This window comes from Cygnus atratus, chromosome 3, assembly GCF_013377495.2.
Source record: "Cygnus atratus isolate AKBS03 ecotype Queensland, Australia chromosome 3, CAtr_DNAZoo_HiC_assembly, whole genome shotgun sequence".
NCBI classification, from domain to species: Eukaryota; Metazoa; Chordata; class Aves; order Anseriformes; family Anatidae; genus Cygnus; species Cygnus atratus.
Window position 1 is genome coordinate 94,890,458 of NC_066364.1, and position 19,582 is coordinate 94,910,039.

General features: G+C 38.0%; 1 protein-coding gene across 1 annotated transcript in view; it reads left to right on the forward strand.

Annotated features, from left to right (window-relative positions):
- The window catches only part of HAAO (3-hydroxyanthranilate 3,4-dioxygenase), a 34,115-nt gene extending 19,379 nt beyond the window's left edge, over positions 1-14,736 (forward strand). The window contains exons 7-10 of the mRNA XM_035562596.1: positions 10,668-10,813; positions 11,931-11,999; positions 13,170-13,252; positions 14,658-14,736. Coding sequence (XP_035418489.1) covers positions 10,668-10,813; positions 11,931-11,999; positions 13,170-13,252; positions 14,658-14,736 — 377 coding nt within the window. The remainder of the gene's footprint in view (positions 1-10,667; positions 10,814-11,930; positions 12,000-13,169; positions 13,253-14,657) is intronic.
- The last annotated feature ends 4,846 nt before the right edge of the window (positions 14,737-19,582 follow it).

Consider the following 19,582-nt stretch of genomic DNA (forward strand, 5'->3'; position numbering starts at 1 on the left):
CCTCACCACCCTCTGAGTGAAGAATTTCCTCATAACATCTAATCTAAACCTACCCTCTTTTATTTTAAAGCCATTACTCCTCGTACTATCATTATCTGTCTGAGTAAAAAGTTGTTCTCCATCTTTTTTATAAGCCCTCCTTAAGCACTGAAAGGCTGCAATGAGGTATCCCTGGAGCCTTGTCCTCTTCAGGCTGAACATCCCCAGCTCTTTCAGCCTTTCTTCATAGGAGAGGTGCTCCAGCCCTGTGTTCACTTCCATGGTCTCCTCTGAACCCTCTCTAACAGATCCACGTTGTTCCTTGTACTGGGGACTGCAGGGCTGGATGCTGCACTCCAGGTGGGGCCTCACGAGGGCAGAGCAGAGGGGGACAATCCCCTCCCTTGCCCTGCTGGCCACTCCTCTGTTGAGGCAGCCCAGGATGCAGTTGGCCATCTGGGCTGCAAGCGCTCACTGCTGGATCATGTGGAGCTTTTTGTCCACCAGAACCCCCAAGTCTTTCTCTGAATGAGTTCTTCTCCCAGTTTGTGCTCATGTCTGGGATTGCCACAACCCAGGTGCAGCACCTTCCACTTGACCTTGTTGAACCTCATTAGGTTCACATGGGCCCACTCCTCAAGGTTGTCCAGGTAGTAGTGACCTTGGTTAACGCATTAAATTAGCACTCACAGATCTAGATGACCCAGATGGCATGCCTTCCTATCCCAATAGGCAAATAATTCCTTTATATTTGCCTTTTGCCCCCCCCACCTTTTTTTTTTTTTTTTTTTTTTGGGGGGGGGGCGCTGTTAGGGCAGCTACTGTCTCACTGTCTTCACAGTGTCTAGCACAGGAAGTATAATTTCAGATGAAGCCTCTAGATGCTGCTGTAATAAAAAAAAAAAATCCTCTCACACTTGCTATCTTGTTCAATACGGTGATTTCCAGTAAGTGTCCCTCACCAGTATGAAGTAAGAGCTTATGACAGAAACCAACTATTAAATATCAAAGCAGAAAAGAAAGGAGATTAAAGATTTATATTGTCAATATTTTTGCAGAAGATTAGAGCTAAAGAATAGACCTGACAGTCAATCAGAAGTTATAATATATATTCCTGCCTTTTTTTTTAAGCACAGAACTCTGAGAAATTCTTATTGATAAATCCAGTAAAGTCCTTTCCTTGTAAGTTATTCAAAAGCTGTGCAAAAGCCAAAAGCCATAAAACTTTAATTAAAGCTGAAAAAAGTTTTTTTTCTTTCAAGAGGAAAAACAACAACAACAACAAAAAAGAAAACAGTAAAGCAATAAAGGTACCTGTTTTGCTCAGAGCTCAATACATCTTTTTTCCCTGAATAGTTTCTTCCTTTGGATTAGCCTCTCAGTCAAGACAACAAATATTTGAAATGTTCGTGACTTAACTATCGCTACAAGCAAAAGGGAGTCAACAAACTTCAACGGCAGAACTTCAGCCTACCAAACAGCTCAGGTTTTGCAATTTTCAGTACTCATTGACAATAAGATGTTGAAAGTCTCAGTGGTGTCTTGTACATGGCAAAAAGACCCCACATCGTTAGTTACAGAATTTTAAGGTAGCAGCTCCTGTCAGTGAGACTTGTGAGAAACAAGCAAGCAAGCAGAAAAACTAAAAACTTTCTTTCTCAGTCATGCACTTTCTCTCCACTTCTTGCTTACTTCTCTTTCCCACTAGCTTTCTTCTGCTCTCACTCTCTCCTCCCTCTCTCTTTCTCACATTCTCTCATTCTCTCTTGGCTTCCCTCTTTCTTGCACACTCTTGCCCTCTCACTTTCTCACACCTCCTCTCTCCTTGCCCTCCCTGTTCTCACTCTCTTGCTTTCATTTTTTCTCTCCTGCTTGTTCTTTTCCTCTCCTGCTTTCTCTCTTGCTTGCATCCTCTCCCTCCTCCTTCCTTGCTCATGCTCCCCCCTTCTCGCTCATTTTCTCACTTGCCTCTTTCTTCCCCTCTTCTCCCTTTCCCCATCTCTCTCTCATTCTTTCTCAGCTTCTCTTTCTCCTTCTCCCCTCCCTCCCCCCTTCTCACACTCTCGCTCGCTTGCTTGCTCTCTCCCCCTTTAAGCATTCTCCCATTCCTTCTTTTCCTCTTTCTCCTCTCTCTCCCTCTCTTGCACATCTCTCCCTCTCTCTTTCTTTCTTTTTTCCCTAAGAAGCAGAATTCAACAATCAGCATAACACTTGTAATATTTAACAAGCTACCACCAGTGTCTCATGATGTTTCACTCACGACATGTTTTAACAAAATTTAAGTTGATCTATGCAGAGAGCTGGATTTCAGCCTCTTTTAGTTTCTCTTCTGAAAATCCAGGATCTCTTCAGTGTTAAAGTGCCAGCTGAAGCACTCTCAGGTTCTTCTTTACATAAATCTGAACTGTTGCCTCCCCTTTTCAGAGAGAAAGGGATGACAAACATCTTCAAAGAAAACCTTGATTGCAGCTCATTCATACGGGAAAGCTATAAATGGAATCAATCAAGCTTCAATTGCCTTTTTAAAAAATAACAAATAAAAAAAAAAAAAGGAAAAAAAAACACCACATCTAAGTCCAGACTTCTTGATTTATTTATGCTTTCTGTCTCGGCCAACACTATGGCAAATCCCTCAAACCAGGGTACTCAGAACATATGAAGAGGCAGCAATAGCTATTAAAAAGACACATTTTTAGAAGAGTGAGTTAAGAATATTCAAGTACAATCAATCAGAAACACACATTTCATGCAGTCCTTACCTGAGGCACTTTCCGTGGAACTGTTTTTTACTAAATTATTAGCCTCTTTTGTATAGAGGTAAGGCCTGAGAAAACGTCTCGCTTCCTTTATCAATAAGGATGAATATATTTAGGACATAGGCTAAACATGGATCACTCAAGGTATGTTTGCCTGTTTGTTTTCCTTTACACAAATTTTGACATCAGGAATGACAGTTGTCAAAACAATTCTTGCTGGTTTTGGTTGAACCAGCCTGGAAGCAAGGCTCTCACAGTTTCTATTTCATCACAATTTTATAGTGTGGGCAAGAGACATTTAAATACAGTTCAGACAGACACAAACACTGGTTCTAAGAAACAGTAATGGCTGAACTTTGTTCACAAAAGTACTCAGAAGTTCAAAAGTTTACCTTGCTAGTACTCACTGAAATAATCCAAGCTTTTTATGTGAAATGTGATGGAAGAAAAGGTGTGAGAAAAGACTTTTCCTAAGTTAGGATTTTAAATGTTCTTTAGGAATATTGATGGTGTAGGCAGAATATCATTTTTTGACTTATCCAAATTATTTAATCTACTTCCAATCATCAATGAGATTTTAATTCCCATAAAAGATTTATAGTCAATGGACATGTAGAAGAAATATGACACAAATACCAGTCCTGTAGTGACTTCACTTCCAAAACTTGCATTGATTCTAGGAGTATCTAGGGTAATTCACCATTTGGACTTTAAATTTGGTTAGTATTGTTAGAGTACACCACAGTTCTATGCTTGTGATTCAGACCTGACAAAACCCAAGTATCTGAATGTGTAGGAAAAATTGAACAGTTTATTCAATCTGTTGGAGTAGGAATACCATACAGCCTAAGGTATAGCCTATAAATAAATGTTTTCTAGTTTCAGTACTGCTATTAAACAAGATATAAGAGTGAGCTCAGTGCTATAAAAGTCTGTAGCTAATCTAGTACAACCTGTGTAGACAGTATTTGCAGTTGTTTCACTGGCATACACAGTCAAGTGGATCAAAAGAAAAGTATGTTGATAACTGAAAATAAGAAAAAATAAATTATAAGATAACTGGCTAGGGGGAAAAATGAGTTCAATTAAAACTGTACCTCTGAATAATAAAAAGAGGGAAAGGAAGAAATTCTGTCTTCATTTACAAAACGGCAAATATATGGTCATTCTTTTGAATTTAATATAACTATATAGGTATTTATTGTTCTGTTGAAGGTACACTGAAATAATTCTAAAGATATGTTTTTTTAAATTTTATTTTAAATAATAACAAACATTTTGGAAATAAGTTTAATTTGCTAGAAAACTTAGCTTAGAAAACTGAATATTTGATTCTCTTTCCTCTCGTCTTTTAAGTACTTCCAACATAACTAGATTACTACTCATCTTCTATAATATGTGACTTCCTTCTGATTCAAACGCTTGTATTAAAAGAACAAGCATATGAGCGTTTAGACATTAAGAAGTGTTTCTCTTGGGAATGTATTTTGCAAACAGCCAGCAGGAGATCTCCAGGACAGAATGGTATTCAAGGTGACAAAAATAGTCAAGCATTTTGAACTGCCTGGACCCACCAAAATTGCACAAGAAACTGTAAGAATTTCCTAAGTCACGTTCATCTCTCTCCTGAAGCCCACCTGAACAGCAAAGGCTGCCTAAGTTGAAGAAGGGACTAGAATCACCTAACATACTCCTACAGTCCTATATAACCACACAGCCTCTCACTGGCTTCATCCATTTCCCCTTCCTTCATATTTAACAACTCTCTATACCACACAGGTATATATACACCCAGTGAGTATATAGCTAATACTGTAGATGAAGAGTTCAGACAAACCAGATAGGCCACAACCAACCTAAGTTAGTAACACTTAAAACACTAATAAAATACCTTTACTATGTCTGAAATACACTGGCTGCTATAATTTGTCATATGAAAACTTCTGCTAAACTCTTCAATCCCAAACCTGGTATCATCCAAAAGCCAGGCCTGCCGGCTGCATGTTTCCTGAAGCCAGGAGCACTCTAAGCAGTTCATTAGGGACCCAGAACCACTAATGACAGCAGTCATCAAACAACAACAACAAAAAAATCTCTGGGAAGAAGAGTGCCTCTCCTACAATAGTCTCAGCTGAGCCTTCTCAAAGGAAGGCAGAACATAAACCGTATTCTCTGAGATCTATCCCAATGCTTCACCGTGGGAAGCAAGCCACTGCTGACCCTTAAGTACATAATGTATATAATAAACCCATCGTGGAAATTGAAAGAAACACCATATAAAATTGTTTTCCTTTCTGTTCAGACTCTGGTAAATATATATATATATATATATATATATAATATTTTTAAAGCTCTAAAGCTCAGAGCAGTTTCACAGCAGGTACATCTTCTCTAATAAGGTAGCTTCTTTTTATCCTCATGTTCTTAAGTGTCCCCCAGACAGTAACATCTGAATCAGAAAACTCACTTATAGTGTCAGTCTGACATTTTCACTAGTGTTTCTAAGGCTATTTAGTAATAATAGCTCACACATGCTGTAAAAAGCCTTATCTCACAAATGTAGCGAGGTCTCACAGGACTTCCTCTTCTATGGGGGGAGAAGTTACACACAAAGACAATTAATGAAATGCCCACAGTCATATAAAAGGCAGATTCAGAAACAAAAAGTAAGATTCCCGAGTTTAGGATTGTACTTGGAACCCTAGCCAGTATATCTCAATACAGTTTAGCATTCTTAATTACAATGACCCAGCTAGATCACGACAAGCCTGTAAACAGAAATATGGCCTAAATCCTGCATTTTTGTTGTTCTAATTTACTCCCTTCCTCCTGGCTGGTGATGTCTCCTTTTGAAGATGCAATATTTCTTTATTACAAAAATATTCTTCAAGGCTTTCTACATCAAACTCCTGTTTCAATTAGGAAAAAAAAATGTTGTTTAGTTTCTAACATAGATTTAATGACACAAAGAAAAATGTGCCCAGAAATAATTACATGGACGAGTCATAAGTTAGCAGTCGTGCCAACTCTCAGGGCACACTACAGAAACAAATACAGTTACACAGGGAAAGGTATGATTACACCATGTGAGTGCTGAATTTTCAGCTAAATTTTTCCACATCTATACTTAACAACACTGAAATGAACTAACTAACCTCCTATGTAATCAGTCATCATCAGTGCTCTCATTCTGGATTTTTATATGGAATGAGTTAACTACTTGTTTTTTGTTGTTTTTTTTAAACACAGGTGCCTAGAATTATGTCCCTGCATCCACAGGTTCTAACTGACTTGATTTGCAGAGGTATTAAACTCCTACTAGTCTCATTGACTTTTCTGTTAGCACTGAGAATGAAGCTGACTTTTCAAAGGAATTAGGTAGGCATGTTGGGAATAACATCCCAGTGTATAAATTATTGCCAGCATTGGCAATTTAACATGAAAATCTGCAAAACTGTCATGTCAGAACTATTCATTATTATATAGTATTATTTAAGAGATGGAAGGGATGCTTATAAAGTAGATAGAAATAAATGAATACACAATTCTAAAATAACTCCTTATCCCTAGCATGGGCCATTTTTATGCTTTTTAAAGGATAAGAACAAAATAAAGAGGATCTAAGTGTTCCCCTTTGGATAAGGATGCCTACCTCTTTTACAGAAGGAGACACTATTCGTAAGGGAATTTCTCGTGTCCTTGTTCAGAGATGGGCCCACAGCATGCAGAGACGGGTTGTTTCTAAGGCAGCACCATCACTCAGGGTGGAGGGCCTTTCTCAATTAGTAAGAACATACCAGGTGATTTAAAGAGTCAATGATTTTTCCATCTAGACTGCACTGCCTAGAAGTGAAGAATGCCACGTCACTGAAAAAATACAGTTTTTCATAAAGCCAACGTAATCAGTTTCATAGTTGACACTATTTCAATGTATTGTATTTTATAGACTTTATTGCTTTTTTTCCTTTGCAACAAATCTCAAAAAACGAGGTTTGCAAGAAAGCTATGGAAAGAGCTTGGGGTTAGTAGGTCTTAAGAAACGCTCTGGGAGAATGAGATGATGCTTGACAAGAAAGTTTAGGTATATCACAGGAGTAGGGGAAGGGGAGCTCCCAAGTAGCATGCAAGTTTGGGGTAAGCAAATGCACACACATCTACCTGTTAGCCAATAGCAATCCTCTTTATTGCTATCAGAAATACAGTAATCCCAGCAAGTCCCCAGCTCTCCCTTAGACTGTCTCTGTCAAGGTTGTGCTCACAAAACCTGGCACCATACACGTTGGAAAGCTGAGACAGGAACAAGCCGTATGAGCACTGGCAGTTTTATTGCATGCCATCTGTCCTTTTCCTTTTTTCCCCACAACTTCATATTCTTGGTCTCAATAGAGTCTCTATTGTTTAACTGAAATCAACATCCAATGAAAAGTGTAATTTTCTGTTTTTAAATATTTATAAATTCATTCCGTAAACATGATGTATTTTTCAGCTTAACATGATATCATCACATTCTAATTTAAAGCTGGAAAGAGCTATAAAAACCATCAAGAATGCATTGCTGGGGTATGAATATTTAATAGTAATGAACTCCAAAAATGGACTTAACTATTGAACTATTTAAATGGATCTCCTGAACAGTGCAACATGTAGGAACATATTAGATTTGATATTCCACTTAGTGATGCATCACTTGGAGATAAATACACAAGGCTTTCAGCTGACTAGCTTAGCAAAATGTAAGATGTCAATTCTAGCATTTTTTATTTTTTACCCTCATTATCACTAAGGTCTCCTTGTCTCACAGTGTTAATATAAAGTAATAAATCCAGAAACACACCAACTCACATATCCTGTTACTGAAAGCCAATATACAGGCTAAGCAGAAATATATGCAACTGTAGCTAAATTTAAGCCATTGGGCTGATAAGAAAGACTCAGTTCCTTTGAAAGCACCAGGCTTTAATCCCAGTACATGTGAGATTGCAAAGTACAGGATCCTCCTCATTGTATTTTATTAGCTCAAGTTCACAGGGATCAGGGCATGTGCAGCTTTCAGCTTCAAGGGATAATCTGCAGATGAGGACTTTAGATGAGGACTCAGTCAAGCAGGTCATTAACAATGTCAGACGCATCATGTCATATACGCCATCATCACAGTGCTCTCCTATTTGTTCTGCAATAACAGGCAAGAGAATCATCATAGTGGCTCACACCAAACATCGACTTCATCCAGACTGTTTTCAGAGGTCATTGTCCTACTACTGGCCAAGTATTGTTAATTTATCTGAATTAGGAATAAACTCAAACCCCATCACAAACTAGGGCCCACTGACAAGAAAATATCAGAAGACTGAAACTTCTTCAGGGCTTCACTTGAAATGAAGCTCTACTTGCAATGTGTGGGCTCTTTGTAAAAAATAATAATTAAAAAAAAAAGCAGGATGTGTTACACTCTGCCTTGACCCTAAGTATGAGTAGATTGCTTTCCTGTAGCCCTGTGTAATGGGACATCCTGTATCCTGTTGATCAAGAGTTGATCACTAGAAAGAGGAAAACTAGCAAAATTATGCTTACTATGAATAAGTGACAGAAGTTAAGATACTGACTAAGAAATTGATAATTAATTTTCATTGTTAGATTTGTGTTGCTTCTTGCTCAGAACACTTTTTTTTATTTTCCTTTTTTTTAACCCCAAATTCCTTGTAAATCATTGGGAGCATTTATAGTTCTGCTTGCAAAAAACTTCACAGTGCCCATCCTAGAGACTCAGTCTGTTGCTACCCACTCTCCAGCATATGAAGCCAGAACTGATGTTGGCCTGATGCGATGCTGGAATTCTTGATCAAGGTGTAACCCCATGAGCTGAGCAGGACTGTCATGGCATCTTGGTGTGTGTGTGTGTGTGTATATATATGTATACCTATATATATATATATATATATATATATATATATATATATATATAGGGAGAGATGTAGATACAGATAGATATAGTATGTGATAGAGTAAGAGATGAAAAATATATATATATGTGTGCATGTGTGTATATATACACAAACACACATGTATTACAAAATACTATTTTTTTACTAAAGCCCTACTATTGTCTTTCTTGTATTACAAAAGGCTTTTCTAATTTCAAGTGACCTGTTTTAGTCTGATAACAGAAAAATCTCTGCTATCTTCATATTACTTTAGAAAGTGAAGATTGCTACTATTAATGAAATATTTAAAAGCTATTGGAATCCTAATTGCTCTGAGTACCTTTTGATAAAACATCTTGATTTTTTTTTCTTCTGTGTGAGATTATGCATCATGATGTTTTAGATATTTATTTTGTATTACTCCCTAACCAAAAAAAAACAACTTTGCAGTGGGTATAGTTGGATGTATCTATAATTTAAGGGCAAAGTGTACAAGTGTTTCTAAATACCTCCAAAGCAAGTTTGATGAACCTGTGAAATTGAGAAATAAAATCAGATATATTGCAGTGTGAAAATAAATCACGAATCAAGGACCCTAACATTGCTTTGTAGTGTCATAAAACAATAAAATCTAGTGTTTAGACTAGCTCTTGTTACTGTTTCCAGGCCCAGATTAGAATAAATCTAATGTAAAGTGTTGGGTTTTTTTGTTCTTAAAAAAAAATTAAATAAATTATATTTAGAATAGAATTTAGTCTTAAAGAGAATTTATTCTAATGACAAAACCTGTTTCCACAACAAAAAAGAGTTAACATCCCATCCAGATCTTCTGGAGATAAACATGGATATTTGGTGCATACTATGATCCATCAAATAGCAGCAGCTTATGCAATATACTGCCGTGCCCTGAATGCACTGACCACCTTCTCACACTGTTCAAAAACTGCATCTGAAATGGCCTTCCATGAAAAACTGCAATGATGCTTTCAAAACACTCTAGTGCCATGAAATGTGGTTTTAGAAAAGAACCAGAAGAATTCTGCCTAAGAAATACCCTAATACTTGAAAAAACCTACTCTTCCTTGTGTTGTAACTAGAATTCAGCTGTGAGTTTATTAGCTCAATGCCTTTGGGAGACAGACATATGGTGAGCTTTTCCTGCATCTAGTTGGCATCCTGACATGAAATTGTTCTAGAGGTGTTCCCCTGTGGCTTCTCAGAAGCCTAGGATCTGAGGATCCTAGGATCCTAGGATCTACCTAGGATCCCCAAGGTGATTACCCTGTCTCTGAACTTCACTGCTAGACAAATTTAACTTTAGTCATTTACCAACTCACAGCAACACAGAGCACAAGTCTTGAATTTTACTAGCTACAGTGAAACTGCATTCAGTCCTCCAGCTATTTTAAAGTAAATCAGTTATGAAGGAGAATTACTGGAAATTAAATCCACCTACAAATCCATGAGCACCACAAGAAAAGCCTTTATATTCAATTTAACATTGTGATAACCAGGTTGCTTCATTGTGGCCAGTGTTTTTAGCACATAGGGGAGAAGAAGCACAAAGGCCAGTACTGACTATGTGAAAGAGAGAAAGGTGGTTCAGGGGGTCTCATTCCTCTCCTATGGGGACGTGTTAGGGTTTGCTCAGCAAAGGCTCAAAAACAATACATCAGTTTTTAGAAAGGCACAAGCTGGTCTGAAAGAGAGCAAAGAGCATGTCCAGAAGGACTGTCTAGTCTATCACATACTGTTTGAACTTGTTTTTAAGAAGCCCGGATGCACAATTCTGACAACAGCTTCAGAGAAGCAACTTCACCAAGACAGGCAAGTAAGACGCGTCTTAAACTCAAGTGGTACATCGTGATAACTGTAATAGCAAACAGTGCTATGGTCATTGACTTTTACCTAGATAATGCCTGTGAATCGAACACTTCAAGCTGTAAGCAACCGTAAAAAGTTTGCAAAGCTCAAGGGAAATGCGACTGATAGTCCTCTGCTGCGTTTACAGACGAACTCCTGAAAGAAACGCCTTTCCCACTGAATTCCACTTCTGTTATGGAGCCATTTTCCTTACACGGCTGGTTGAACGACCATCGCAGAGAAATAAAACAGAAGCAATCCTTGAGTATCTTTGGAGATAACTTTGAAACAGAGGTAGGTGTTTTAATTTCTATGAAAGAGGAGATTTTTAAAGGTACAGGTAATAGGTGCCTCGTGTTCAGACTGAATGAATCCAGGCCTTGCAACCCTATCTGCTGAGAAAATCATGCACCTTTAAAAAGCAATTCACTTGTAGCCTGCCCTGCCCCCTTGGAAATGCCCACCTTTGGCCACTGATCCGACTCACCTAGGGCGGGGGACCCCTATCTCAGATACTTCCATTTGCAGAATCAACCCGAACCTTATTTCCACTCACTTCCTTTGGGATTAAAAGAGCTCCCCCGCCCCCTTATTTCCCACATCAGAAATACCAGCAAGATGCTAACACTGCTCACAAGTGTGTTCAGCTTCCCTATATGTTTGTACAGCACTCTTGGTGCCAAATCTAATTCAAGTGTGTAAATACACTTTTTTTCCCCTCCTTAATCTACATAAAATGGAAACAAAGACCTGGACAGCCCCTGGACAGCCCAGGCCATGCTAGAGCACTGTACTTCTCAGCCTTGTCAAACGCAGTCCAGCTTGAGTGTAAATGAAGCTGGCACCATCTGATGTCTGTGCTGCACGCACGATGGTTTACAAAACATATTTTCTCCCTGGGTTACTTGGAGTCATATTCTGAAGAATCCAATACGTTTGACAGCAGAGTGACAGAGAGTGTGGGACTGTCAGGAAGAACACAAAAAGGGCAGATAATGAGAAAAATAAGGTCTGGTCTACAGCCTTTTTAATGTTAATGGAAGAATCTTTTTGACTTCAACACACTCTTGACAGGGCCCCGAGTTCATGAGGAGGAAGCGCCTGTTCCAAGAACAGAAGCAGGAAGGATATAGATGCAAAGCAGAGAGTGGGAGGAGGCAGAAGGAGTAGATAAGTGAGGATGCAGAAGAGCATAAGGAGTGGCAGGTGTGATCAGTTCCCTTTTTATCAGTAGGAATCAATATGAGAATACCAAACGTAATGTGAATTTTAATGTCTGTAAAAATAATGTCATCCTCTATGAACATTTTTCTTTAAAAATAGAATGTTTAAATGCTGTAGAAAGATGAATGTGTACACTTCAGTCACTGGGATGAATCCATTACTTTTCTTTCCCTTTTTTTTTTTCTAGGTTATAGCTTATGGACCAGGAACAACTGAAAAAAGTAAAAGTAATTCAGATATCTGGATGTGGCAGCTGGTATGTGACAATTCACACATATTAACCCATGAATTCACATTTCAGAGCAAACTGCACAGTTGTAAAGCCTCTTACTACCAGCAACAAAAATTAATGATTACCTTCCTTCTCACAGAAGCCATCATTGACAGGAATCATCGTTTGACTTTAAACTATCATGAAAAAAGTCTGTAAACTGCCACCATAAAAATAATCCCTCTTTTCCCTCATCTTGTATTAGGAGGACAAAACTACTGCCATCTTCTATCAGTTCTAGGTGGGGATTTTGATTCCTGCTAGGGTGTACCTTGCAAATACATCAGAATGCCTCTGGGTGATAAAATCATCACCTATTAGTACTTGCCTTGAAGTTTTTGTCCTCATACTGAACTCCAGCTGGAATTAAGTAGACAAAGCTAATAAAAATTCAAGAACATTTTTATGCTAAAGCACAGTGGTGGTTGATCCAGATTCTCTTCTTTCTCCTGGCTTCAAAGAAACACCTGCAGCCCAAGGGAAAAACAGCAGAGAAAAGCTGGTTTCCCTTTACACAAGTCAAACTAGCTCGAAAGGCAGGTATTTCCATCAGTTCCTGTTCTGTTGAAATTCACAGGGACTATCAAATACTAATTAAAGACATAATATTCTTGAAAGACACTTGTTTACACTGCAGCCTGTGCAATCAAGACCTTGCTGCTGGCAGGAATCTGGTTCCTCTGCTTGACAAGATAATGATGAGTCTGTTCCAGTGTAGATGGATGCCTATTACTGATTTCTGTCAGCTCCCTGCTGACTTGTGAATTTCTTTTCAAGACTTAAAAAGGTATTAGGAATCAGGAAAGTAGAAGAGGAGCTTAAAGTACTCCAGCAGGTTATCCCTGTAAGTTTCCAGAGAGTCATACCAACTTGCAGGCTGCTGTGTTAGATTGGTAGCAGCACATCCCCAAGGCATCAGGCAATAGGTTGCTGCTTTATGATGAGGAACAACGAACCATGAAGCATGTTTTTATTGATGCTAATAGCGTCAGATGGGGAAGATCAGCTGAATATTTAGCTAGGCCTTGTAAAACAGTGTTTTGTTTGAAGTACTCTTTCAGTAGGAAAGATTTCCATACTTACCTGCAGCATTTTCTTTCTGCTGGTGATAGGACATGGAAAACTAAAAGCTGTCTGTCTCTTCTTTCCCTTCAGGAGGGTGCATCTACAGTTACTATGGATGGTAAAACCCTGACTCTAACTGCTGGTGACAGCCTGCTTGTCCGTGCCCAATCTCTGTGAGTAGAGACGAGCGATTCAACAGCATGATTTTCCAGACTCCGACAACATAAATTCTGTCTATTTGGTCCATATCAAGCTGGGCATCAGCTGGTGCAGAAACATAGCCTCTGTGATTGCAGGATTTGCAATAGCCTGCATTATTCCTTAGGGCAGAAGTGTCTTTTGGAGGAAACAAAGCCAGGCATTCATTCTAGTTCACCCTGTATGGTTAAGCTGGGGAAAATAAAAGATAAACACCAAGAAAAGGCAGCACACAAAAGACCATGCATAAAGGTAGATGGCAAGAATACTAATACTAAATGGCAACAGCAAATCCTCTAAGCTTCAGATCAGCCTTAATCAAAATCAATACAGTGAGATCTGGGTGCCAGACCAACAGCACAGTTTTCTTCCTGTAGTAGGATGCATAAGGCTGTTTCACAATCATGGTACACATAATATATGTAAAAAGAAAAACTGGTGAAAATAGTTTCCAGAAGGAACTGAAAGTATTTGCCAACTCTTGTGAAAAGTGGCACAGGTCGATAAAGTGCCCATCGTGAAGAATTGCATACACCCACTGGTAATACAATGCAGCAAACTATAGGCAGATGATTACAAATGGCCTGCTTTCCTGCAGGAAAAAAAAAAAAAAAAAAGGGCAAACAAAAACTAATAAGTAGTAATGATTATGTTTGCTAATCACTAAATAACACCAGAAGCCATTGCTGAAAGACCTGAAACCGTTAAGCTGCACAGAATGATTCTCTGCACCTGTGATTCCAACAAGTACCTCCTCCCCTCCTCCCTCTACCATTATGTCCACTGCTTCTATGAAATCACTTCTCTTAAATTAATTCCCAGTCCTGCAGTCAATCAATGAGACTGTTTTCAAAATCCTGGCATGATGCATGTGCAGAGATCTGCCAGCACAGATCATATTGGATTAAGACATTTATCAGACCTGTACAGCAGGCGCATACTACTGTACGTGTCACTGCTGTACGCTGATACTGATCTCTGGCCATCTCTGAAACCGGCATAAACACCTAATACAAAGGTGATGACCACAAGGCAAAAATACTCCTCAATTCTTAGATGCTTATATTGTTAAAATAATATCTGTTTAAATCCTTACATCACCGAGATCAGAATTTCCCCTTGCTTCACCCATAAGAAGAGAGATGTTCTTCCCCATTGTGTCATGATGTTTGGCTTACATGGATGATTACGAAGAGCTGTTCTGAAAAATATAGCAAGATATACCAATATGGAAATAGAACAAACGTAGTCAGAAGAGAAATTGTTTGTAATTCCTCTACTTTTCAGGAGCATCAAGGTATTTAGTTGTTAGGTTTGGTAGTTGGTTTGTCCTCCCCACCTCCCCTACACATTCAATCACCTCTCTTTCTATTTTTCCAGGTACTTCTGGAAAAGAGAAGAAGAATGTGTTGCTCTTTACATTGCTCAGGATCCAAAACGCAAGCAGCCTTATAGTTAGTTTCCGTAACAGTTGACACTGATGAGAAAAATTTTAACCTATTTGTGTCATCTTAATAAATTTATAGTCAGAACACCTGTAAATCTGAACAGTCTAACACAATAATTACACTGGAATCAAGTGCTATACCCTATTATAACTTTTTTTTCCCCAAGTAGTTAATGTTTCAGCAAAATCTACAATCTGTAATTTTTTTAAAAACAAGCAAAGCAAGAATTCTTACATGAAAGCAAATGAAAACAGATCCATGTAGCAGGATTAGCTATATAGTAATATAAGTGTTAGTATCTGGAATAAATTGAAAGCTTTTCAAGTGCAAGTGTCCTCTGTGAGGTGAAGAAAGGGAGATAGGACAGATATTGTTGTGCTTATTTACAGAACATTCTTCATTTCTTTGCCTCAATTTTGCCATTAGTAATAGATTAGGTATGTTAGTTATCAAGCCCACAGCACAGGGGCTTATATTTGTGGTAGTTTACAGATCTTTGAGATCTTTAGATAAAAAGCCCTTAAAAATTAAAAAAAAAAAAAAAAAAAAAAAAAAGCTTTATCTGCTCTACTACTTGAGGATCTCGATCCCTTGGTGAAAAGTGGAATGTGTGTTAGTAAAGGGGGAAGCAGTAGAAGCAGTAACATCACACATTACTTAGATCATCACTGTACTTGCTTCAGGTAACTTTAGCTGGTTAGCAAATCTGGCAATGCAGTACCAATCACAGCTGGTAGTAACATGCCAGATATACCATGTGGGTTGCTGCCTATGCACCACACTATCATCATGGCATCTTGGTCCTGAATTTCCAGCTGTAGAAGTCTCTATTTAAAATAGCCTAAAACATGTGGGTTTTGTTTGTTTAAAAAAAAAAAAAAAAAAAACATGTTGCACTTTACATTATTAAACATTTAACTAACCTGTTTTCTGATGTTGAGCTTTATCAATTACATGCTTGAAAAAGCATGAAGTTACCATGTCTTGATTTTTGTAATAACTCTAATGAAAGTTCAGAAAATATTTCTTTAATATATCTATCACCCACAAAGATCAGTAAACTGAAATGTTGTATGTGTTTTACACAAGTGTTCATACTTCTGGTGAGAAAAACTGAGATATGTTGGCCTTAATTTATAATATATTTAGGTTCATTAGCTTTTCTAGTAAAGCATACAGCAGAATTTTGCTCCGTTCTCCTAATAACAGGGGATCTAATTTGAGAACCTGAGCCCTGTCCTTAAGACTATTATGGTTGCGACCTACAACAGACAAGTGTCCCTTGAATGAGGGAGTAATTTATCTGATTACCTTTGGTATTGATAGGCCTGTCTGCCTGCAGGATTGCCTGCTCCCTGAGTCAACATCTACAGCTGAAGAATCTAGGGTACCAAAGCGTTGTATTTTCAGTTTACCAGTTTGGAGGTAACTACTGCAGTGCTAGTTCTGGGTTTACTTCATATCACAGAAATGTTTGTATTTCACACAATGGTAATTGGATAAGATACACTAGTATGTAGGATGATCTGCAGCAGCTCTTCACACATTCAGAAGCACTGTGAGCCATGGAAATTTCAGAATGCAAATTTAAGCACCTCTAGATTACAGATACTGTCCATCTTTAAAGGCTTCAGGGTTTAGAATTAAGGCTCCACTCAAACATATTCCTTCTCTTTCTAAATAAGGTGCACCTGCTGTTTGATTTGGGTACTGATTTTCAATCCAAATCGTACACCTATTCAGTCCATCTATTGCCCATGGTTTCTCCAACACTCAGAAACAATGCCTTTATACAAATATGAATTCTAAACTACAATTTACTCTACTACACAGAAGAGAAAAAACATACCTGCACTACACTTCAAAAATGAATTATTACTGCGACACACTCAGGACTGTCCAGAGTCACAAACCAGAGCTGGCTGACCTGAAAACTTAGAAGCACACTCAAAGGAGTCTGAACCTACCTACAGGCATCTGCAGTTACCCAAGCCTGTATTTCACCTAGCCTGGAAGTCAGCAGGAGTTTTCCCTTTAACTTCAAATGGGAAGAGGCAAGTGGCCCAATGTTGCCAGTTGTTTGGCAAACTATCAAGAGGTTCTGGATTTTCAGTGCCTTTAAAATGTTCGAACACAGTGAGAAAAATGCTAAGTTTTGTGAAAAGAAAGGTAAGACACACCCTTTTAGCTACTAATATATTGTTTTCTATTATTACAGCATTTAAATTTATATGAGCGATATAAACATTATGATAGCATTTCAAATTGAGCAAGAGACCTTACGTTAGAGTCAGTTATAAATCAGCAACGTAGATCAAAAATATTTATAGTAATTAGTGCCTCCAATTGCCAACTAAGCTAGATAGGTCTGACCTGATATTGTACTTTTTTTTCTTGTTTTGAGCTAAGCTGCATTATAAAAATTATTGAAATAAATTTCGATACAGTCTCAATATATTCTTCCTTATTAAGTGTTGAATTATGAGACAATAATAAAATATGTTGATTAGCACAGTTACATTATGTATCTGCACCAGTAAAATCCAACACAACTTTATGCAAAACACAGGTAAACAGTGACCCTCACAGATCATGTTGTAACATATCACAGAAATCAACAGCAGAGCTCAAGACTATCCCATTGTTCTTAAAAGTAACAGAGAACAGTTAAGGCAAGATAATGATCAGATGCCAACTACATTTCATGTTGCAATGAATAAATTGACAGCTTGCAAAAGTCAAAAGATGAACTCTCCTTCCTCCATGCTTGCTTTATTTTTAGATCCTGCTTGTTCCTTTGAAGTAACAAACTACCAGAGCCAGAAAACCAGACTAGATGGATCAATTAACTGATCAGGTGTGTTGTAGTAAACTCTTTCCTCAAACCCACACAGCATTTATTAATGCTTGTAAACCAATCTTCTCTAATTTTATGAAGATAATACTTTCATTCTGGTGTTAAAAGCATTCATTGTAGTCCAATTTCAGATCTCCAACCACATTTATGTTATAGAACAGATGCACGTAAAACAACACTCCCACCATCATAGCATATAAGTAAAGGAAGGTGTTTTTTTTTTTTTTTTTTTTTTTTTTTAAATTCCTACGAAACCAGCTTGTGTTCATGATGCAGATTTCAGTGAGTTGTGGGTTCTTTCTACTTATTTTATTTTCAGTTAATAATTCAGAGTGCACTTTAATAAACATACCAGGCTAATAAAGGTCATCGCCTCCTGGTCTGTTTCTGATTGAAGACACACATAGTTGTAAAGCAATTCTTCAGCATCAAACTATGCAGAATAACAGCTGGTTGGACCCAAATTAAAAGTGTTGATTTTAAAGTAATAATGAAGAATACAAAGTTAATATACACCCTGCAGCTCAGAGTAAATATCTCAACCCACAAGTGCCAGCACTATCTGGCACAAAACGATCTTATGGTGGATCCAGCCAGTGGTATCAGTGATTGTATAGAAACTGTGGAAGTGCATAAAAACTCTCCCTTTTAGTATTACTGAAATTTTTATTAAAGCTTGAAAGCTAGGGGGAAAATATATATCAAATCAATATGTATCCAACAGTTCCTGTTCAGCACCTTAGCAGAAATAAACCCTGCTGTTAGGTAAATCAAACCCAAATTCATGCATCAGATTCACTTCTGCAGACAGCTGTCCTGTTCAGAGATCTGTGAATCATATACAACAACTCTTTCCAAATTGATGTTGCTTTAGGTTAAATATACCTCCAAGATCTTTGACCAGGTAATTCAATTAAATTGTATCACAACCACAAAGATTTGAACACCACTTTATATTTTTGAAGAGCAACTCAACAGGTGTATATATATGACCATTACATAGCTAAATAAAAACATATGTCCCTGGTTTGGGAGATAAATTATGCTGAAGTCAGGGCAAAATTATTTGGGTTCTATAAACATTTAAATGCCACCCTGCCACGCTTTGCTTTGAGGGTGCAGCCACCTCCACTGAGGACCCACAGGGCTTGGTTTCTACTCTTTCCAAGATTTGAGCCAAGCTCATTCTTTTCTTGCAAATCACAGCCAGAGATCTATAACCCAAAAGTCTCAGGAAAAGGTCAATGTCACAAGACGACGACCTAGAGACAGCTCCTATCTCTGTGCAGAGGTGGGAAGTCAAACACTTATTTTGCTGTCTTGCAGGAACATCCCCATCGCAGGGCACACTGTTAGGGGCATCTCCATGCCCACTTGGTAAAGCTCTGTGCTACTGTGGCAAAATAAACTGAGCCATACAGGGTTGCTCATACCCCAGTATTGCTAGTGAACTAGAGGATAATTCCTACTCCCTGAATGGAGTTACAGAAAACATTACTCTATAAAATAAAAGCTAGCACTGACAGAAAGTACATATCATTACAAAGCCATTGTTTCAGTGACAATTATTTGCCTGAACACATTTGTGATCTGAGCTGCCTGTTAGCATCTTGGCATACATTACAAAATGAAAGTAAACAACACATTTTGACTTGGGAAAAATAATCAGCAGATTGTCAGACCACAAATAGATCAGTTTGTTTACATCAATCTGAGAAAAATGTTAACAGTTACCGATTGCTTCTTGATACTGGTGACTAACAACCCACATGGTTCAAACCCTATGTGCTTTATTAGTGAATGGCAGATAAACATCAAATGCATCAGGCCCTGTACCGGATAATATCCTGTTATTCTCTTCAGAAGAAGAAGAATGGCAAATATTGAATGAAACTAAGTAAAAGCTTGAAAACTCTCTGCTTTTTGTATGACATTGTGAAGTCTGAGAGACACATCATTAAAAAGGACAAGCACATGCACCTGAATATTAAGCAAAACCC